The following is a 24,460-nucleotide window of genomic DNA, read 5'->3' as shown; positions in this document are numbered from 1 at the left end:
TTGCTGCTTCCCCGAACACATCGACTTACAGTTAATATGTCTGACCAAGAGTTATGGATTTAATAACACAATGCTAGAAGAATCAATGTTAAAGGAAGAGCCAAGTTCTTCAATGTGCTGCTGAAACATGAATAGTGTGACAGTGAGCAGTGCAGAGGCTGATGGAAGGGCAGTCGGTCCCAGTTTCAGGTACTCAGTCGGAAAACAACCTATGGTATAGCATTGACCATTGCTCGACCCTCACCACCCCGCATTGGCTCTCAGCCCTTAATAAATATTATTCTTCATTTCTAATGAGGACCAATATCTTTAGCCTCTCAAACCAGGGATTTGTCTGAGCCATGTTTCATGGACTCAGTTTTCTTAAATACCGCATTAAAAAAAAAAAGAAAAGAAAATCTACTCCCTAAAATTTTACTATTTTAGCCCTGTCATAATAGTGTTAAAGTCTTCAAATTGAATTTTATTACTTTTTCAGGAAAGGATCTATAATGATCTAGGTTATTTCAGTACCACTTTATAATTGATATAGTATTTCATGTAAATATGAGCTTAAATTGTTATAAAATAGTATGTACCATGAAAAGTTAAACTAATAAATTATTTTTAGAGAAATAAAATATTTCTATGGAAAAATAACATTCAAAGACTAACTGAATAATTGTCTTTAAGCTTATGCTTAACTATAATTCCATCCTGATCAATGTAGTTATAAGAAAGTGGTTTCACTTTACAAGGTTATTTCTGTTCCTGGTTAGTGGTTTGTGCAATGGTTTATGCAATATTTGCAATCAGTAGAGAGGAGACAGAAACCTGGATAACTTATAATTAAGTTCTCAGTTGTATAATTTTATTTTGGGCTAAAGTTACACGCATTCTCCAACAGAATTTCTTCGTAGTTGTTCATTGATAGCTCATGGACTGCTATTAGCTGTAATGTAAACTTCATCTGAGCCATTATGGGAGAGAATCTCGAAGATTTCTTTTCACTCCAGAGCTGATATGCTTTACCAATCCTAAATAAGATGGAGATTATCCTGTAGTAATTTTGGCAACAATAAATGAGTGATTTATTAAAAACCAGATAGTCGCTTGTTTGTCTGATTCATATTATCTGTGTAATAGGATCTGAAAACGAGAATAAGATACTGGGAGTTTAATCTACATTAAATTAAGAATAAGAACCATTATTACCAAAAAAAATCAAGCTCCCTAGATATTCTTCCTAAAAATTAATTTTGATGCCATGAAATAGCTTTCTGAAGGTATAGGTGAAATCAGTGATACAAGGAAGTATACCTTTTAAAGATGATAAAGATCAATTGAGAGCTAATATAAGTAAGAAAACTAAGAAATTAGTGTGGAGTCTAGAAAGAATAATCATTACTGTTATTTCCACTGTGACTGGACTATAATTTTCATTGCTTTAATTGCAAAATAATAAAATGGAACTGGGGTAAAAAATTTGACTAAGGACTTATACTAGAGCATGGTGAGACAAGAAGTGTCTCATGTTAATATTTATACTGTGTTAATATGGAAATACAAAAACCAGATTGACAATATAGGATTAGCCATGAAAGAGATTTATTAACTGCAATGCATAGGGAGAAAACAGAGAAGACAGCAGGTGGATGGCGGGACAGCCATCCAACCAAGGTGCAGGTCTTACTCCAGATGAAGCAGAGAGAGACGGAAGGAAAGCGGGAAGGAAATGGCTTGGGCTGCGGTACAGATCTAAGAGAGTATGTTAAGGCCACTGGAGAGTCCTGTAGCTAAACGTGCCCATCCAAGGCATCTGGTACCTTTCAGCAACAGGCCTGGCCGGCCTTAACACGCCTCCAGGGTTCAGTCATTGCCCGAGAGCCGCCTGTGCAAAGTGTGGCCTTGGCTCAAACACAGTGAGGGTTCCTGAGGGCAGCGTCTGGGGCAGTGGGTCAATGATGCTCTTCACAGTTGGAAAGCCTTAGAGGCGCATTGTCAAAGCTTCCACGGCATCAAATAATCACGTTACATTTACGTGAGTTTGTTGCTACATTTCTTCTTCACGAAGCAGAAAGTACTGTGTCATGAACTTAAGTTGGAATTGGATAGTTACAGAAAAGAAAGAAAATCCTGGAGTATATTATTGCTGGAAAATCTTTTATGGAGACTTTTATTAGTAAGGTAGATATGTAGTATTTTTTCCTTTATCAGGCATGGCCCTTAAAATGAAATATATGAAGAATTGTTGACATGTGTTCTGTAAAGCTTCATAAATGAATTAAGTTTTTGCAAATTATACATTTAAAAAATTAAATATTCAACACACATGCGAGCAAAATAGAATCAAAGATGGAAATAAAGAACACACTGACAGTAATGGGGTGGTGGGTCTAACGGGGTAAAGAAGGGGAAAGGACCCATGGACAAGGACAATGGAGGGGGAGGACTGAAAAAAATTAATTATCCAGTAACTGTTAATTCAATATTGAATCCAAGTGCAAGGCACTATATGATAACTATGTTTATATATATGTATATATACATACATATAAGTTACATGTAATGAGTGTTCAGTCTCTAGCCCCTAACAAAGAGACAGACAGGCAGGGGGAATAGATTTAGGTTCTGTTCAAAGAAGAATTTCCTAAATATTTTTCTGTTGTAGAAGCCATTTACTAAGGCATGTTTTAGAATATCTTTCTTTAAAAGATTCTAAAAATAAAATGTTTGTAGTTCTCTAAAGCCATGCAAGTGTGAGTCTGTCCTGAATAAAAGTCTGAACTGAAGTTTTGAGCTACATTTCTGGAAGACCTGGGTTCATTTCTTTGCGGACCATGACTGGTTTGATCCCGCCCCACAGAGGTTTAAAAGTCATGTTCTGGTGGCATGTGGAAAACCTCTTGCTTTAATTAAATTTTATGTAGTTCATTTACTCAAAAAGAAAGGTTGATTGAAGGAGTACTCAGTGGTCAGTGTCTCACTATTTAATGCATTCGTGGCACACACAGAAGTTGTTTTTGTTTTTGTTTGTGGATATATTACTTTTGGAGACATTGCCCCACACAAAGCAAATGCACATTCTGGACATAAAGCTGTTATCACCTAATTGAAAGAGGGGTTAATGAGTAAAACTAAATTATGTCAGATGAAATATATATTAGGAAAAGAAATCTGGGAAGAGGGATAGAATGGGGAATGACAAGACAACAGTGCCTTGTGTGTACAACAGTGCCTTGTGTGCGTGTGTGTGAGTAACAATGCCTTGTGTGCACAACAGTGCTTTGTGTGCACGTGTGTACAACTGTGCCTTGTATGTGCACAACAGTGCCTTGTGTGCTCATGCGTGTGTGCAGCAGTGCCTTGTGTGTACACGTGTGCGTATGTGCAGTCCTAACTACATTGATCAGGCCAGGCTTTCTGAAGGTGCAAAATCCTGAAGGAGGGGAGCTACAGATTGTGAAATTGTCCAGGGCCTAAAAGGGCAATCAGCGGACTGTGGTTTTTACCATGTGTGAGAGGCAAAGTCACCATACCATTCTGAGCTACCTAAACATCTTTTGAGCAGACATGTGACACAATATGACTTATGTCTTAATGTCTGGCTACCTTGGGGAAAAGATATGGGGAGACAAGGGTAAGAACAGCAAGCCCATTAGAGGTGACTGCAATAACCCGAGAAAAAGGTGAAGGCAGCCTTCTAAAACAACTGCCAATGCTGACAGAATATTCTAAACAAAAGCTACGATGTTTCCTCTTTAAAAATCTCACTGTCAACCAATTTGTGTAGAATGTACTAATCAAAGGATATTAGTGTCTGTCATCTAAGAAGAATAATGAAGTATTTCATGAAATTCATTTTATGACTTAAGTTCTTTTTGCATTTGTACAGAACACTCATTTGGGAAGATGGAAGCTTGGAAATCAACAACATAACGAGGAATGACGGTGGCATCTATACATGCTTTGCCGAAAATAACAGAGGGAAGGCTAACAGCACTGGGACTCTTGTTATCACAGGTAAGAGAGCATTCAGTTAAGTTTGTTTAGTTTGGCGTGGACGCATTTCTAATGCTCCACAAGCTGTGGTTCAGCACTAAGCTTCTAAGACAGTCAACGTATGGATATGTTTCTATTTTTTAAAAAAATCTCTGCCTGGAATTTGAATTTGAAAACATCATATTTGTTTGCCTGGAGAAATAAAAATATATTGATTTTTATTCTTTACATGTAGCCGATGATATTATCTTGAATTGCGCTTTACCCCTTTACTTCCTTTGTTTAAAACACACAGATCCCACGCGGATTATATTGGCCCCCATCAACGCTGACGTCACTGTAGGAGAAAACGCCACCATGCAGTGCGCTGCTTCCTTTGACCCTGCCCTGGACCTCACATTCGTTTGGTCCTTCAATGGCTATGTGATCGATTTTAACAAAGAGAACATACATTACCAGCGGAACTTTATGGTACATGTTTTAAGTTTTGTCTTATTAATATCCCTGTGACCCCATGTGTCTGCACTACAACTCTGTTACTATAATCATTTTTTAAAGATTTTATTTACCTATTTTTAGAGGGGAAGGGAAAGAGAGAAGGAGAGAAATATCAATGTANCCTGAAGGAGGGGGGCTACAAATTGTGAAATTGTCCAGGGCCTAAAAGGGCAATCAGCAGACTGTGGTTTTTACCATGTGTGAGAGGCAAAGTCACCATACCATTTTGAGCTACCAAACATCATTTGAGCAGACATGTGACATGATATGACTTATGTCATTTATGTCTTAATGTCTGGCTACCTTGGGGAAAAGATATGGGGAGACGAGGGTAAGAACAGCAAGCCCATTAGAGGCCACTGCAATAACCCAAGAAAAAGGTGAAGGCAGCCTTCTAAAACAACTGCCAATGCTGACAGAATATTCTAAACAAAGGCTACGATGTTTCCTCTTTAAAAATCTCACTGTCAACTAATTTGTGTAGAATGTACTAATCAAAGGATATTAGTGTCTGTCATCTAAGAAGAATAATGAAGTATTTCATAAAATTCATTTTATGACTTAGGTTCTTTTTGCATTTGTACAGAACACTCATTTGGGAAGATGGAAGCTTGGAAATCAACAACATAACGAGGAATGATGGTGGCATCTATACATGCTTTGCTGAAAATAACAGAGGGAAGGCTAACAGCACTGGGACTCTTGTTATCACAGGTAAGGGAGCATTCAGTTAAGTTTGTTTAGTTTGGCGTGGATGCATTTCTAATGCTCCACAAGCTGTGGTTCAGCACTAAGCTTCTAAGACAGTCAACGTATGGATATGTTTCTATTTTTTAAAAAATCTCTGCCTGGAATTTGAATTTGAAAACATCATATTTGTTTGCCTGGAGAAATAAAAATATATTGATTTTTATTCTTTACATGTAGCCGATGATATTATCTTGAATTGCGCTTTACCCCTTTACTTCCTTTGTTTAAAACACACAGATCCCACGCGGATTATATTGGCCCCCATCAACGCTGACGTCACTGTAGGAGAAAACGCCACCATGCAGTGCGCTGCTTCCTTTGACCCTGCCCTGGACCTCACATTCGTTTGGTCCTTCAATGGCTATGTGATCGATTTTAACAAAGAGAACATACATTACCAGCGGAACTTTATGGTACATGTTTTAAGTTTTGTCTTATTAATATCCCTGTGACCCCATGTGTCTGCACTACAACTCTGTTACTATAATCATTTTTTAAAGATTTTATTTACCTATTTTTAGAGGGGAAGGGAAAGAGAGAAGGAGAGAAATATCAATGTATTCCTGCCTCTCGTGTATCCCCCGCTGGGAACTGGCCTGCAACCCAGGCATGTGCCCTGACTGGGAATTGAACTACAATCCTTCGGTTCGCAGGCCCTCACTCAATCCATTGAGCTACACCAGCCAGGGCTATAATCATTTACATGAGACTGAGAAACAGGTGAAAATAGCATTTCATGGGTCTCCTTAGGTTAATCAGAGTAGCTCTGAACCTTTCTGAAAAATGGCTAGCCCTGAGCATTGTGGGAGGAATATTAACCAATAAATATTCTTTGTGCTTTAGGTCCATTTTGTCCTTAGTTAGAATAATTTTTCTACTGAGGTACTATACCCCTCACAGTAACTTTAAAAATTAACTTTAAATTAGGTAAGAGCATATAACTTATCTTTTGTTAAAATGAGTACTTTAAGGCATTTGCTTTATTCTTTGAGGGTAAGAAAGAGATTATATATAGTGTCTGGCAGAAGTAAGGCCTGCTTGCATGTGATTGGTAGGGTAATAATATGGGTATAATAATCTATAGTTTTAATTTGAACATTTCACTTAAAATGTCATATGGTATGCTTGAATATGACATTATGTTCCAGAATTACATGCTTATGATTTTGTAATAAAAAGGGGTGTTATTTGTGTCAGATGAGATAGAGATAGAGATAGAGATAGAGATAGAGATAGAGATAGAGATAGAGATAGAGATATATACAGGACTGTCCATTAAAAGCCCAGCGGTTGTTAACATAATGAGAACAGTTTGTATGACATTGATGAAACCTGGCAACCAAGGAGAATGGACTGGAATTTGCATGTGTGAACAATGATGACTTCACTGTACTAGTCAGTGGGGGCAGTAGATGCCGTTGAGTGAGCATGTGTACTATGTGGCTACCACATTCAAAATGACCAAGTGAGTAGAGCAACAAATCTGCCTCAAACATTGCATTAAGCTTGAACATTCCTTGTGGAAACTATTCAGATGATTCAGAAGGCCACAGCTATGTGCAAATGGTGATTGGAGCTTCATCATGACAAAGCACCCAATGATGTATCACCTCTCCTGCAGATATTTTTGGCAAAACATCAAATCACCCAGGTGACTCAGCCCCCCTACAGCCCAGATTTGGGGTCCTGAGACTTCTGGCTTTTCCCAGAACTAACATCACCTTTGAAAGGGAAGAGATTTAAGATTTGTCAATGAGATTCAGGAAAATACAACAGGGCAGCTGATGGCAACTGGGAGATCTGTGTGAGGTCCCAAGGTGCCTATTTTGAAGGAACCTGAGGCATCATTGTCCTATGTACAATGTTTCTTTTGTCTTGTATATTTTTCAATGAAGGCCCCTATTTTTGCACATTACATGGCTAAATACCTTCTGAACAGACCTTGTATACATATATACATGCATATATACACACATATATAAATATATACATATACATATGTTGCGATGTTTGGGGAACAAATCTGTGTGATTTGAAAAGGGTTAAGTGGCTATTTTATTTTATGTGCAGGATGTATACATGATATAAGTCCTCTAATTAAACATGAGTATGTCTTTGTACAGAAATAAAGGAAATAGGTAGAGGGAAAAGACTGGGAAGTGATGTAGGAATAACAACCTGGTTGAAAGCATCATTTGAGCATTGGTAGGGCTGTCTAGTTTACTATGTATTTAAAAAGCAAAGTGAGCACCACTCCTGCCAATTTGCTTTCTAGATAGGTGACTGTTTAGGAGCCTAAAGGCCTGTGTAGGACACAGGCTTAGTTAAGAAAACTTTAGTTTTAGAAGTCAATTATGAATATAAAAATGAAATTTGAGTTTGAGTTAATTCTGTTATCAAATATTTAAGATCTCATGAAATCTACAGATTGGAATATATATACATATATATATACACAAAGATTGGAAGATTGAAATAAATATATATATATATATAAATATTACACTTTCAAATAGTGTAGCTTTTTAAAAAAATTACTCTAGAACTTTCCATTTAAAAAACCCCAAATAAGTTTTCAACCAGGTTAACATTGATTTTAACTAGTTGGATACATTTCCTCTTAAATTTTATTAAATAAATTCAAAGAATAACTATTGGTGTACCATCGATGTTAATGCCTTTCATATGTTAAATGTAATTCACTTTTCTTTCTTTTTAAGCTAATAGATTAAGCTATAACTGTAAGTCTACAGTAAATCCACCAATTGTCTTTGTCGCTAAACTGAACTTACAAACTTTAAAAAGTAACAACTAGGAATTAGCAGAGAACTGTTTTAACATTACACCACATGATTTATTATTTTTTCTTACATGTCTAAAACTGTGTTGATATACTTAATCATAACCACGCCCAACATTAGTAAAATGGACACCAATATCTTTAATAATTTCCCAAATTGGGTTTTGTTTTGCAAGAAAAGCCAATGCCACTCGGCTTGTTCTCAATTTAAGAAAAAATAAAGTGAGCTAAACAGAGATCTCATTTAAAAAAAATAGACTTCTTGAATTTGCTCGATTCCTTGGTTTTATAAATTGAAAACTTCTAAAAGTATAGCAGCCATAATTTACACAGGTAGTTAATGGCTGCTGCAACATCTATATAAACAGATTTTGGGATGTAAATTGCCCTAAATTAAGCTGAAACTACTTGTGGGGGTGGAGCTTCTTGCTATTCTTTAACGTAATAGTTACATTGCGTTAGTCGGTACAACAAACATTTCAAAAAAAGGAACTAAGAAAGAGAGAGTGGGAGATAGAAGAAGAAATCAGTCCCTTGCCGTGGAAAATAAAGAAGGAACTGGAACACTTGTTAAGAAATAAACAATAAAGGGGATCATAAAGAGGTAACAGACTTTGACCATCAGGAGCTATAGTCCCTCCCTCTGCAGCAGGCAGCACAGAGGTTCAGGTAGTTGCCCCTGGGCTGGTTCAGAGGAGAAACTGCACGGCAGGTCCATGCATGCTCTGGACTGGCTAACTCTGGTTTCAGCTCAGTCCACCAAATAGCAGTCTGCGAGTGGTGGAAAACATGCCCACTGACTAAATATGCAACTTAATTGAGTGAAAATACCACAGGCACATATTAACACTTTGTAGATGGACAGTCATGATTCAATTCTCTGAACACTCAAAAATGAAAAAAAGATGAGTATTTCATTGTTTTCTTACAGTTGTTGTTCTCTTACAGTCATCCCACATTTTTCCCCATTGTTCACCCCTTCCCCTCCCCTCCACTCTCACAGTCAATTCCCCCCATTGTCCATGCCCATGAATGCTCTGTGGCTCATTTTCCTTGTCTTGCCTCTTCCCCCTTTTCACCTGTTACCCCCCACTTCTGCCTCTGGTCGCTGTCAGTTTGTTCTTTATTTCCATGTCTCTGGTTCCATTTTGCTCGCTTGCTTGTTTTGTTGATTAGGTTTCACTTACAGGTGAGATCGTATGGTATTTGTCTCTCACCACCTGGCTTATTTCACTTAGCATGATGCTCTCCAGTTCCATCCATGCTCTCCAGTTCCATCCATGCTGTCACAGAGGGTAGGAGCTCCTTCTTTCTTTCTGCTGTGTAGTATCCATTGTGTAAATGTGCCACTGTTTTTTGACCCACTCATTTACTGATGGGCACTTAGGCTGTTTCCAGCACTTGGCTGTTGTAAACAATGCTACAATAAATATTGGAGTGCATAGGTTCTTTTGAATTGGTGTTTCAGGATTCTTAGGGTATAATCCCAGCAATGGGGCTGCTGGGTCAAAAGACAGTTCTATTTTTAGTTGTCTGAGGAAATGTTGTACTGTTTTCCACAGTGGCTGCACCAGTCTGCATTTCTATAACAGTGCACTATGGTTCCCTTTTCTCCACAACCTCACAAAGCACTTGTTGTTTGTTGACTTACTAATGATAGCCATTCTGACTGGTGTGAGTGCTATCTCATTGTGGTTCTAATTTGCAACTTTTTATTTTAAAATGAATTATTTTACTTAATTCTGTCTTTTGAAATTAAGAAACTTCTAAAGCTTTCGCTCATGTCTTCCTTCTCTTTTAATGCAAACTTCAAAGTCAGACCTCACTGCTAAATGCATAGCACAAAATTCGAGTGAAAACACCATATGTGTTTCATCCTTTTGGAGACAGTCCTAATGGCTAGTAATTGCTTCTGGGCTCCTTAATAGACCATTGTCCTAAGGAGCAGCTCTTCCTATCTAAAGCTGAGTGAATGAAACATAATAGAGTAGCAGGTTTTGGGGAGAGCAAATGAAAAGCAAGGAATATTGCTGATTGCAATGTCTATTATTCAAGTTGCATAGTTGAAAATATCAGTACATAATTTTTTGGATTTCTTAAATATTATTTTTATTTTCATTTAATTGTGGTAACATTTAATAATTGAGAAGTATTTGTTCAGTTAAAAATATTGTATTGAGCACACACCACAGGTCAGAGAACTTATAGGCACTAGAGCAAACAAGACTGAAAGGTGCAAACACGGGCATTGATCCAAAATAAATCAGAGCTACTCTGTGAGTTTAAAATTTAGATGTAAATGTTTTTGTAGCTATCATGGTTATCAAAACAATATCATCATATTGTTTTAATAATTTTAATTATGAAAATTAATACTAGAAGCTCTGATTAATAGAGTATAGAGTTTAAAATTTAAGCTTTTTATTTCATGAACCTACGTTTTTATTTTCCAACTTAATTTTAATAAGAAATTTTATTCAGAAATCAAGCATGCTTTAATTTTAACTTGCTGTTCCTGATTTTGACCACCATGTGGCAGCCTTACATAAGGTTTCAAATTTCAGTCTGGAGTAATTATGAAATTAAACAAATACATTCTCCCATATAGTTTTGTCTAAGATTTGTGATTATAGGTGATTTTAAAATTTCTTCTTTATACCTTTTCTAATTGCATTTATATAATTATCATAAATAAAGTAACTATACATTTTGGAAAATATGCATTTTTTAAAGAATATATAGTGAGCAGAAAACTAGATTTTTGATGGTGAATACACTATAATGCATACAGACACTAAATTATAGTATTTTATATGAGATGTATAAATAAACATATTAAGTAATTTATAGCGAGCACCAAAAAAGTAAAAATAACATTGCCATTCCATTTAATAATCCTACTTTTGTAAAGCTCTTTGGAATTAATTTTTAACATAAATAAACATTTAATATTGATTATAGAGTAACACGAAGATTAAATATCTAATTTACTTGTCATGTCATTTATTTCTTTATTTGTTCAGTAATTGTTCACTGAATGTTTAATTGTTATTTGATCTGGGTCAGTAAATGTTTCTTTTAAACTTGAACCCAGCTTAGAAGGATGTTTAGAATATACAGGATCATAAATGAATTAATTTGAGGCTGTAATACAATACACTATTAAACCAGTTTATCTGGCATTCTCTTATTCTAAGTGATAAGAAAAATTTATCACTTACACTTCTCCCATAGTGACGCCCAAACTGCAGAAGTTATTTTTTTAATAGCTGTCTATCTTTAGACATCAGCTTTGTGTCATTTTCTTTCAACAATCTGACAATAATCTTTATTAACCCCATTAGCTTCTTAAGCTTTACAGTTCTGGCTATTGCCAATATGTATCTTTTTTCTGATTCTTTCATTGCAAATGAGTGATCAAATTGCACTTCAGTAAGAAGTTATTGCATGGCTGCTTTAAGTTCATAAATGCCACACGAATGCTTCGGAAGCTGTGCCACAGTAGACCCTGGGCTCCGGGCTCCGTTTGTCACTTATTCTGTGACCAAGCCTGTGATTAAGCCTCTCTAAGCCTCAGATTTCCTCCTCTGTAAAGGTTATTAATAATTCACTTCACTCAGGCTACTTCATTGGGTTTGCAAAACCAGTTACTTCATAATATTTTTGTGAGGTTTCAATGAGAAAATGCCTATAAAGTTCTTGGCATAAGACCCAGTCATTTGTAAGTGATTATTGTGAGTACTCTATAACAGAGCAATTGTTCTTCATTGAAAATTTCGAAGGCTTTTGCCAGACAGTTGTTTTTCTTATTATAGATCTCATTTTTCATCATTTGATTCTTGCACTGTTTGCTGTATGGGACACTTGGTCCAAGACAAAAATTCTCTGTATTTCTTTGCTGAGGGCAGTAAAGAGATCATAAATAGTCCACATTTGTGGAGTGCTCCTTATTGGCCAGCATTGGGTTAAATGTCTTCCATGCATTTCTCAGTTGATCTTCACCAGAGTCCTCTACGGAACACACATATCAGAGTGATTTCTCAATTTTCAAGATGAGGAAACTGAGGATTAGAGAGGGTAAGTAACTTGCCCGAGGTAATCATACACCTTGCTAGCAGCAGAGGGGGGATCTGACGGCTGGCTGTGTGACTGCAGTCCCTGTGCTCTCTGTCACTTCAGTTTTTAATCCACTGGTTCAAGTTCATACCTACGTCCATTTAGGTAACAACCCTCCCATCATGTGAAACACTGTAAGACAATGTGCAACTCATAATTGATTCCATGATCCTGTTTAGTGAGCCTTTCAGGCTCACTCAGGGTTACCCAAATTACTTCATTTTGCCTATACTATTAGCTAACTTTGCAATACATTGTAAATCAACTCTGTAGAGTCTCAAGTGGTCTAACAATGACCTTCTAGGCAATTCTTAATGATCTCTTTTAGGCAGGTGTATATGTGTGTTGGCATGTATGTGGACATGCGTTCATTTTTACTATAGTGACAACAGTGTTCATTGCAAAAGAGTACAGATTTCTTATCCTTAAGCTATGTTTTTCAAGACAATATTAATTATGCTGAACTTTTCACAAAAAATTACATTAAATAAGTGAGACATATGTATTTCATACTAGAGCATGTTACAAACTTGAACAAACATTTTGCTTCTGCAAGTCAAGCAAAAAGAGAAAGACAGAGAGAAACAATACAACAGAAGTTATTTTATGTTTTTCAATTTTACAGTTTCTCTGCTCTGTTGAACAAAGTGAAGATTGTCCAGAGTTTGTGGAGTAACAGGCTGGAAGAGAAAAGGAGGGTGGGGTAGTAATCCTGAAAGCAGGCAAGGGGCAGACTGGAGCCGAAGAAAGCAGAACAGGAGGCCAAGCAGGCACAGTGAGACGACGTAAGCCCCAAAGTGACACTTTTAAACCAGGAGCAATTTTTCTCCCAGGGCGCTGTTGGCCATATGTGGAGACACTCACAGCCATCACAACTGGCAGGGTGGTTGGAGGAGGGCTGTGTGTTACAAACATCTGTTTCACACATGTGCTGCAAAACGTCCTGTAATGCCCAGGACAGTCCCCGAGACAGAGAATTATCTGGTCCAAATGGTCCAAAGTGCCAAGGCTGAGAAACGCTGCTCAACAGGAAGATTTAATAACAACAAAAAAGAGAGACTTGGGAATAATAAATGGATTGGCCACGGAAAGGCTGTAAGCCTGATGTATTAGAAACAGAGAAGCTCTATTATCCTGAGCAGATGAGAGTGCTGAGGATGAAAAAAAATTATAAGAGGCTAAATCAAACATTTTCCAAAATAGTATGAAGTAGAGGATAGAGTTCATGTGTTCTGTGAATTTAAGATCATATGTTTTGATGAGGAGAGGAAGAGAAAAGAATTGATGTAAAATGTGAGTAGTCCCCTGACTCAGCTCTGTGATCCACACAAAACTCACAAAGGCGTTCTGCCTGTGGCCAAATCTACTCTCTGCTCTTATCACTAATTAATTGGAAAAGAAGCAGAGATTTCTGGCATACCTCTCTGTTTTTGCATGTGTGTCAGAAGATAGTTTCTGATCTTCCTTTTACTACCATAATAACCTTTACTTACACCTAACTATTGTCTTTTATTTGCTCTCTCCATTGGTAAACAAGGTAGGTGTCTAAGTTCACAGGATGTGTCTTTACTTGGCTTAGCTTCTGCTTTTAGTGGGGAGACCATGTGAGCTAAAGTTACTCTAGCATAGCATTGCATAGTCTAGATTTGAGTAAGCATTTGTTGGTGGTAATGCAAAGTGAATGGAATAAAGCACATGCAGAAGCTGGTCTTTTTTCTGCAGACATATATTGGCTTGGCAGAATCTCCAAAAATGCATCAAAAATTGAAGACCCATTTGTTGTACATAGAACTCCTTGCGTACTTAGGCATTGCTGCAGTAATTATTCTGGCTTTTATGCTTGCAAAATACAGTAGGTATTTAAAATAAAAATATTGGAAATAAGCATGTAAATGTTGGTGTTTTGGTAATTTTAATATTTTATGTAGTGGGCTTTGATTTTTTAAATTTCTGTTATCACATTAGGCAGTCTAGCTCCTTTTAGTTCTGTTGGCCATATCTGTCTCCTGAAGTTTGGCTTCTCGTACCTCGAGATACTGGTTATCTTCCCAAGTTTTAAATGTATGCTTATATATCATATATTTTATTAGTTGTTTCTAAGGAGTATTGCCCACCTAGGGCATAATTTTTATAAAGTAGGCCTTGATTAGTAATGAGAAATATACTATTTCTCAATAGTATACTATACTATTTCTCATTAGCTGTTGTATTCAGAAAAATTTTTCAGTTTGTTTTCAAGAGCAGAACACTATCTAAACATCTGGGTTTTTGTTCTAGTTTTGCCATTGAGGAGTTACGTGATCTTGGGCAAAACAGTTCTCTGAGCCTCAAGCTTCTCTTCTGTCACATGAGGAAGCTGGGCTACCTCAGAAGTTTTGAAAAACAGCAACAGAGAGTTTTTAGCAGCAGAATCCTTTCTGCAAAGAAAACTTTAATCAGAACCCCAATAAATAAGAAGGATGGATGTAAGGATGCTCTGATTAAGGAAAGCTGTGTGCATGTATGTGTGATAAGTAGGAGACTGCATCGTCGAAAGTACTAATCGCAGGGCTTCGTAGTCTTTCCTACCAAAAACCCCCCTCACTCCTCTCATCCCTCCCTTCCAACCAGCAGCCCATGAAGATCTGTAGGACCCTGAGGCTAACAGGAGCCAATCTGAAAACCATTTGAATTAAATAACATCCAAGTTCTCTTTCAACTCTAAAAACATAGGTTCTAAGTCCAAAGCTTTGATGTTTTTGTCCATCATTCAAAATGTTTCACAGAGACTTCAAGAAAAAAAAAATTGTTAGTTTTAACATGAGCCAATTTATTAAAATTAGACTCTTCAGCCACCAAATCAGCCATACTTAAAGATGTTCAACATTTGCCCTGGTTCTGTAATTACTGGGTAGCTTCTTAGTAATTTTTCTCAACCACTTCCCTTACTTATGTAAATTTTTATATTTTCAGTAACACTACTTTACTTTAATAAGTTTTTGTCATATACTTTTAAAATGTTTACTTTTAATCTTAATGCTGATGTATTACTGAAAATAACACTAACTTGAATGTTAGATAATATTAGGAAATTAGTGTTAATAATGTTTGAAAATGGTTTTGTGATTATGTAAGAGAATGGCCTTACTTTTTTTGGACACGCATTGTAATGCTCTGAGGAGTGAAGTATGATGGTACCAGTAATTTGTCTTTAAAGGGTTCAGCAAGAGGTAGATAGTAGATAGAGAAAAACCAGGATAGAACTAGCTAGTTAGCTAGTTAGATAAAGCAAACATGGCAAGTTTACAATTATTGAAACTAATCGGTTGGTATACAAGTAGCCATTGTCCTATTGTATTTTCTTACGTTTGATCCCATAAATGAAATAATCACATATTGTATTCTTCCTGCTATGAGAAAGTATCCACTCTTACTTACCAAGCTATGGACTTAAATCCCATTATTCAATTCATAAAGAGCTAGCTTGGCAACAGCTTGACCTGGTGGAAACCAGGAACACATGTTCCTGATTGAGCCTTCCACCAGCAGCTTAACTCAAAACCTCAAACTTCTTCTCTCTAAAATAGAAGTGATGAGAGTCTCTCCCCAATAATTATGAATTAAATAAGACAGTGTCTTACTTAATAAATTGGGAGTACTGGTGGCTGTGAGGGTGGCAATCGTAGAAGGAGTAGCAGCAGTTTTAACAACAGTATCTGCAGCAGCTGGCACACCTGCCAGTCATTTCTTGCTGCCTATACGTGGGGGCCTGTTGCACCCCCTTGAGCTCCCTTTCCTTGCATGGGAAATAAGAGCCATGGCCCCACAGCTACTGCACTCCCTGGCATCCCTGTTCTCGAAGACTGGGATGCGTATTCAGTGCTTCCACTCTGCAGCAGTTGTTTTGTTTTCCATTCTTGTTGACACATTCATGTTAGGATTTTGATAGATTAAGTGTCTGTGGCTCTAAATAATCCTCTTGGTATCCCATCTATCCCTGGTGAGCTTCTTTTCCCAGTACTTTGAGGCAGGTTCTTTGGAACAGACAATGGTGCTGGGGAAAATAGAAGGCAGCAGGGAAAGAGGAAAACCAAGTGTGCGATGGTTTGGCTTCGTAAAAGAAACCGTAGGCATTAGTCCAGAGGATTCGAGCAGGATGGCACATTGTGGACATCACTCATTCACAGGGTCCCCAGGAGTCACAGCCGGCTCAATGGTTCATAAAACACATTAGTAGCAGCAGTGCTATCCTATGACGGCAACAGCAGTAGTGGTCGTAATGGTTACCGGTACAGTAGCATTCCATCCTCGTCTCTAAAATATGGTGAAACATAGTACGCATCACAAAGGGCTGTCAAGAGCAAGTGCAGTTGCACATGTAAAGCATTTATAATGGTGCCTGGCACCTAGAAATCCTTTACTAAGTATTTGGTATCAGTCATGTTAGTTATAGTGGTGTTCAAGTGTGCAGTTGCATATGATGTATTCACTACAGTTATTTTTTCTTAACCTGCCAATCCAAAAGTAAAAAAGAAAAAAATTTATTTTTCATGAATGCAGCATGGATTACACATATATAATGCATATGCTTATAAGTTTCTAGACTGTTCTCTTGAAATGACATGCTCTTCTCCAACCTTCTGCATCTACGCCTTCTTTCCAAACTTTGACAGAACAAAGGAGATGTTTTCGTTGCCGTGGAGCCAGCATGGGCTCCTGCTCTGCGAGCCCACATGTGTACCTCATCTGCACCACATCTTCTGTTCATTGTGATTAATTCAGTTGTTAATTCAGTTTAGCAATTCAGATTCATTCATACCGCAGGAATGATTTTGCAGAGGTAGTTCATGGCAGAGGAGGGAGGGAAGACATGGGCACTTATATTTTGGAAATCTTTTTATTTAAATTTGGGAAATTTCTAAGCGGTAAGCCACATATACACTTTGGAATATTCCTGAGCGGCGCTATCACAATTTCCAGGATGTGATTCAACTATCCTCACATGAAGGGAAACATTTTGTGATTCAGCCAAGCTGCGGTTTTTAGTGAAAAATATAGAGAGCATTCGTATCTAATTTGTGGCTAGAATGTGCTGAGGTCCATGTTCTTTACTTGCTTTGTAAGCTTTCTGTTGACCACTGAGAACTTCAACTTCTCCTGAGGTATGAAAGTGCTAGTACCATTTATAAAAACTTCAGGAAAGCTTTTATATATACACTACTCTATTGGAAGTGATACGGTATGCTTGTCCTTCGCTTTCCTTCTGAGGAATTTCAGTGCCACCTTCACCAAATATAGAGCAAATCAGAATAAATGTTAATGTTGCTTATTAACACTTTATATAATCATAGACCTAAGTCTCAATGTTTAAAAAAAAAAGAGCTGACTTTTGAAATTATCTGAATATTAAACTTTTAGAATAGTTTAATTAAGAGTTCTAGAAAATGTATTCTGAAGCTTCAATAAGTATAAATTCAATATAATATTCAGATGCAAAACTGTGTTTTTAATTACATGTGAAAAGTATGAAAAGAATGACCCCATTATTTATCTCAGAATAAAATAACTAAAGACTAATATGTTTCAAACTGAGAGTCTGAGGGAAAAAAAGACCAATTTCATGATTTAAAAAAAGAATATTAGGTATACAGTACTCAAAATTTTACAAAGGGTACTTACAGTGCCATAATTTTTTTAAAAAATTATATTTTTCTGCTCTAAATTTATTTATTTTTTAATATTTTATTTATTTATTTTTAGAGAGAGGGGAAGGGAAAGAGAAAGAGGGAGAGAAACATCAAATGTGTGGCTGCCTCTCACACATCCTCAACTGGGGAACTGGCCTGCAACCCAGGCATGTGCCCTGACTGGGAATCGAACTGGAGACCTTTTGCTTCACAGGCCCGTGCTCAATTCACTGAGCTACACCAGCCAGGGCTTAAATTTCTTTATTTTAAAATTAAATAAAAATATTTTTAATTTTGAAAGTGTTTTATTTTTAAAATTCCAATCTAATCACATGACTCATTGAAAGAGTAGTTTAACAGTGGGATTATCTTTCTTTCAGATGAAGCAAACAAAGTAGTAAGTTCACATAATGGAAGCATATAATAGAACTAAGTGCTTTTATTTTTATGCAAACATGCTTTCCCAAATATAACTATTATCATATAATATAATCATTTTAAAAGCTTTTATTTAGTATTCTTTCTTAATGAATATTTAGTGTCAAAGTACAGTCTATTAAGGATGTCAAAGCACATTAAAGCAGTCTACTGTACAAATATATAGTGTTTAAACTATTTAATTTTATCATGATATTTTTCAACCAAAAATTACACAGAAATGTACCAACTAGTCTTCAGAAAAATTGTCTTCCTCACAATTTTTCTCTTTTTCTCAAATATTTTAAAATAAGAATTACAAATAATAAAATATATATATTTTCGGGCTATTCTATTAGAATTCTGTTTAGTATGGCATGAGGACTCAGGCCAAGTACAAAACTGGGCACAGTCCCCAAGATCATCTTTACTTCTGAAACCAACTACAAGCTCTGGGAGTTGCCAAAACCAGTCTCAGGTTTGATTTGCTGGAAGAAACTCACAGAACTCCCTGAAAGTATTACTTATAGTTACAGTATTCTCCAGGAAAGGCATACAAATTGGAATCAGCCTAGAGAGGAAGTGCCCAAGGCAGAGTCCTGGAAAAGTATCGGACACAGAACTTTCATTGTTCTCTCCTCATAGAGTCAAGATGCATTACTCTCTCAGCTTCGGTATGTAGCAATAAACACAGAGTATTGCCAAAGCTTACCTGAGCTTTGGTTTCCACAGATTTTTATGGGGGCTAATCACATAAGCATAGTTGATTGATTGCCTAAATGGTTAATCTCATTCTCTAGGTTGACTGATATCCCATGACCCAAAACCCCTATTCGGAGTTCCAATGTTGGTCTCTCTGGCATAGCAGCTCCTACGGTGTAAAACTATACAGCTGTGACTAAATCCTAACCTAAATCACATTGTTAGACACAAGACACTCAGGCAAAGAAAAAGATAGAGTACCTTTCGGTAGCTGAGGACGAAGAGCAGGCCTGTTTTTGGAAAAGCTAACTTCTTTATAAAACATACAGGTCGGACAAATGGGTTTCCATTTTTTAAATATGTTAACTGCATTCTTCTCTCCATAAATTTGCACATTATTCCTAAAGCATTTATATTTCTTTGTAGATTTAGTGTATAAATAATTTGAAATATGGTATTAATGGGTCATTGATCTCATGTATATGAATAGCAATAATTGTTCTCAATTTGGCTACTTTAATGAATAACATTATCATCTTACCTGGAAAAAATCTTATGAGATTACTAAAAGAACTTAATGAAAAAATTTTAAGTAATAGGTACTTATTAATTAATTTATGCAATATTTATTTGTTGAATTCCTCCTGTATATTATATATTTTAATAAGTTATTTGAATATAATAATAAGATCTAGTCCCTCCCTCAATAAATTACAGTCTAATCAAAAAAATGAACAACTAAACAATTATAGTACAAAGTATAGTTGCAATGAAAATGTATAGAGGGCCAACCCATACTTTGGATTCCAGAGAAGAAAAGGGCATCTACACCGTGACTTGCAGTTAGCTAAGTGATAGAAGCGGAAGACACAGGAGTCCAGGCAATGCAAGTGAGATGTGCAAAGGTCTGCAGGAAAGAGAATAAATAAAGTCTAAATTGTCCACAAAGGCTAAGGCATAGGAGTTTGATGAAAAGATAATCAGAGGAGGTAGCAAGAGTGTATACCTCATGCTGACACCAACATAAGTCTCATTATGTGCTTATGAAATGTAATTGTTACAGGCTATATGAACTTGCTAAGTTAATTCTGCTTGTAGATGGAGTGAACATATGTTATCTTAAGAGCAGATGTCAGCCATGCCAACACTTGTTGGTTGATTTATTGATGATGGTGATTCTGCCAGGTGTGTGGTGGTACCTCATTGTGATTTTAATTTATATCTCTCTGATGATTAGTGATGTTGAGCTTCTTTTCATATAGCTATTGGCCATCTGTATGTCCTTTTTGAAGAAGTGTCTATGTCTATTCAGGTCCTTTGCCTTTTCTTAACTCAATTGTTTGCTTTTATGGTGTTGATTTCTATAAATTCCTTATAAATTTGGATAGTAAGATCTTATCAAATGTATTGGTAAATATGGAGTTACCTCAAAAAATTAAAAATGGAACTGCCTTATGACCTAGTGATTCCACTTCTGGGAATATATCCAAAGAAACCTTCAAAATACTAATTTGAGGGAATATATGCACTTCTATGTTCATTGCAGCATTATTTACAATAGCCAGGATTTGGAAGCAGCCCAAGTGCCCTTCAGTAGGTCGGTGAATAAAAAAGCTATGGAACCTTTACACAATGGAATACTACTCACCTATAAAAAGAAGGAAATCTTCCCTTTTGTGACAGCATTAATGGATCTGGAGATTATTATGCTAATTGAATAAGCAAGTCAGAGAAAGACAAGCACTATATGATTTCACTCCTATGTGGAATATAATGAACAAAATAAACTAAGAAACAAAATAAAAACAGACTCATAGATTCAGAGGACAGACTGACAGCTGTCAGAGGGAAAGGGTGTTGAGAGCTGATGAAAAAAGTGAAGGGATAAGAAAAGACTCTTAGACACAGCTAACAGTTTGGTGGTTATAAGAGGGAAACTGGGGTAGGGGAGGTGAAGGGTAAAGGAGGGATAAATGGAGATGGAAGGAGACTTGACTTAGGGTGGTGAGCACACAATACAATATACAGATGGTGTATTATTGAATTATTATTGAATTGTACACCTGAACATTATATAATTTTATTAACCAAAATACCCCCAATACATTTATTTAAAAAAAGCAGATATCAGAGTACTTGATAAGCAAATTGACTACTTCATTCAAACAATGTATACAGCTGTACACGTATGTAACACAGGAATACAGTGCTGCACAAAACAGGCATGTTTCTCCCTCCAATAGATTTACAGCCCTCCACAGAGACAGACTAAGTCATGTAGTCATGTAACTGTACACAGATTTCATTGCAATTGAGACATAATATGACATAAGGTAAAAGATGTTATAATAAAATATAATAAGAGAAAATAGAAAGCCTTGCTTGAAAAATGACTTTACTTGTATTTGTGGGGAGAGGGTGTTATTTAGAAGGTGGTGGTAAGAGAATGGGGTGCCAGGGGATTGCAGTTCAGAGGAGGAAACACCGTGGAGAACCAGAGATCAAGAGACCCAGACACATTTAAATCCTATAAGGGAATGTTCTTCTAGAAAACAGTGCCGGTGAAATGGTGGGATTAGGTGAGCTTGAATATTGGACAGAATATACAGAATGGAGCCAGGTTACTCATTATAACACTTATTCTAGAAAGGGGACATGTTTTAGAGGTTTGGGGTGGTTGTTTTTTACAGAGCAGGGTGACTGGTCATTATGGCCTTTTTAAAAGGTCACTGTGAGTGACAAGTGGAAAAAAGAAGAGAATTGGACAGGGGTAGAAATCACGACAAAATAGGATATAGTACTTCAAGGAGAGAGGTTGGTAGCTTTGTGAAGGGCTGAGGCAATAGTGATGAAAAGAAATAGATAAATTCCAGTATTTATGCAGGAATCTAAGGAAGTTGAAGAAGAGACAGGGTGGAGAATGACCTCAAAGTTTGTGGAAAGTGAGTTGTCGTAGGTGTCCAGAAAAGCTGACTGTTTGGGGAAGGAAGGTCAAATGTTATTAGAAGTCAAGTAAAATGAGTTGAAGAAATGGGAACCAGATCAAAAACGGATTGAGGAATAAGAGGTAAAGAAATGGAAAAAGCTAAAAGGAGAAAGCAAGGTTTTGAAATAAGTAATGTCAGAATCTAGGCAATCATCGAAGAGTCAAGCAGCTTAACACGAGGAAATAAGAATAATTCTTTGTCCAGGGGGCAGAAGAGAAAAACAGAGAAGTAAGAGATGGGAGTGAGCGTGGAGTGGGCACCAGCAGGAAGGCAGAGCACTGGGAGAGGTAAAGGCCACTGAGAAATCCCTCTGAAAATATAATCAGGAGGAATTTTTAGGAATAGAACCGTGGTGTGGATGATAATACTTGGTGTGATTTGCTCTACCTTGTGATATACAACCAGCTCCTTCACCTTCCATTGTTCAGTATGACCCTCTGCTAGTAAAAATAGTAACATGTTAAAGATAGGAGGGCTAGAATGCACCTTTAGAGGTTCACTCCCTTCGTTTTTCACTTGAGAAAGCCCCATGCTTAGGTCACCTAAGGAAAGACATGTGGTGAGCATATCTACAGCGGACGCCTTAGCATGGTGTTCATTTCGTTAGGGGGAAAATGTGCTTCTTGGGTCCTCGGTGCCGTGTAATTGGTGAAGCCCTGTTGATTTGAATGGCTGCTGCTCCCGTTCACAGCTGGATGCCAATGGGGAGCTGCTCATCCGAAATGCCCAGCTGAAGCATGCCGGCAGGTACACGTGCACCGCGCAGACCATTGTGGACAATTCCTCAGCTTCGGCTGACCTGGTCGTGCGAGGTAAGAGTTCCAGCATTCTGAAAGGTTAAAAACCAAAGTTATTTCCCTTGCATAAATATGTGTAGTCTTCTGGTAACTCTGGCCCCAATTCTCACATATTTTGAGTCTTGATCCTTGAGGAGAGTTTTTCACTCACGTCTAAGAATAATTTATGCCAGACAAGTAGTAAACAACACTGATTTTGTTGATTTTTCTAACTATGTATCTTCTAGACATTTATACCACAACCTCCTACTAAATGTTTGTGCTTGTAAACTTAGTACTTACCGGAATTTCTCAGTTCCTGCTACCACTTTTTCTGTGTTAAGTGTAAGTCTTGCTTCTTTCTTTGTTTTCTGTGGTAAAACTATACTGGTGCCAAATATTACATACTAATTACTGTCACAGAACAAAAAGTGAATTTACACATGTGTCACGTTTCTATTTTGTCCTTGTGTTCAGGCTTGTGCTTTTGTTCTTAAAAATCATTGAGAATGTGCTGGACACATGCTTGTTGACAAGACAACCCGTACAGCCCTTTTGCTACTGACTGCCGTATGGATGTGGGTCACCTCACAACACACTTTATCTTCTCAAAAATCATTCTGTGGCTCTTCACTCACTACCTGCAGAATGGAGACTGTGCCTTTTGACTAAGCACCCAAGAAGTTCCATGGGTTGACCTCAGCCATAGCCTTAATCTCTCACTACTCCTCATAACCAACTCCCCTGTCCAACTAGTCCACGAAAATACCCCACGAACATAGCCTAGCATTTCTGCCTCTGTTCCCCGCCGCACAGCATTCATTCCAGGTCCTGTTTCCACTGCTCATTGTTCAAATCTTATCTGTCCTTCAAGGTTCGATGCAAGTATGAACAAATTCATGAGTTCTTTCTGAATGTCCCAAATATAGCCCCTCCCTTCTAAACCATCACAGCAATGAGTACTTCTGTAGTGTTTTTCATCAGTCTGTGTAAGTTATCTTCTCTAATAAGTTGTGTAATTCACATGTGCATTTTCATTAATATTTAGTGAGCTGCAGAATCCGTTGCATTGTTTCATAGCTCTCCTTTATGCTCTCTGCCTATTTTTCGATTAGAAAAAAAATTCTATTTTTTGCATTTCACCTAATAGAAATATTTATTGGACATTGTTTAGCTGCATGTTTCAATCCATTTTTTGCACCAACAAGTAAAATGACAACTTTGGTTTCTTTGTTGTATTTTCCCTTCCAAGTATAGATCGATATAATTTCACTCAATCTCACGTGCCTCCTGCACTTCCCTCTAGAGCACGGGTGGTAAACACAGGGCCTGAGGGCGGCATCCAGCCCTCCACCTTGTTTTTCTCTGGTCCGGCACCTTGTTTCTACCTGGCAGCAGCGCCAAGCTCTCACTTAACTGTTAAGGAGTAGTTACATTTGTACAGTCCTAAAATTATTTCCGCCCTTTGAAGGTAACTGCAAAGCTGATGTGGCCCCTGTGAAAATGAGTTTGACACCCCTGCTCTGGAGCAGTGATAATATGGAATCCCCATGACACAAACTGGGAAAATGCTGAAAAGTCTTTTATTCTAGTTAAATATGTTCTCCAATAGAATGATAGGAAGTCAGGCTGAAATTTCTTTATCCAAATAAACTTAAACATTCATTTCGTGTGCCACTTACTTGAATACTAATAAAACTCCAAGGCTACAAAATACTAAATCAAAGAAAGTTTATTTAGGTTTAAGATTTCTATCAAGAGCATTTT

The 24,460-nt window shown here is 37.1% G+C and overlaps 1 protein-coding gene across 3 annotated transcripts in view; it reads left to right on the top strand.

Annotated features, from left to right (window-relative positions):
• Window positions 1–24,460, top strand: part of CNTN1 (contactin 1) — a 309,382-nt gene that overhangs the window by 205,834 nt on the left and 79,088 nt on the right. For all 3 annotated transcript variants that reach the window (XM_037058153.1, XM_037058154.1, XM_037058155.1), the window contains 3 exons: window positions 3,875–4,002; window positions 4,277–4,452; window positions 22,609–22,729. In XM_037058153.1, the coding sequence (XP_036914048.1) occupies window positions 3,875–4,002; window positions 4,277–4,452; window positions 22,609–22,729 (425 nt within the window). The remainder of the gene's footprint in view (window positions 1–3,874; window positions 4,003–4,276; window positions 4,453–22,608; window positions 22,730–24,460) is intronic.

Source organism: Sturnira hondurensis, unplaced genomic scaffold, assembly GCF_014824575.4.
Source record: "Sturnira hondurensis isolate 20B ecotype Veracruz unplaced genomic scaffold, ASM1482457v3 Scaffold0009935, whole genome shotgun sequence".
Classification (NCBI taxonomy): domain Eukaryota; kingdom Metazoa; phylum Chordata; class Mammalia; order Chiroptera; family Phyllostomidae; genus Sturnira; species Sturnira hondurensis.
Note: the sequence above shows the minus strand (reverse complement) of the source record. Positions and strands in the feature narration are given on the sequence as shown.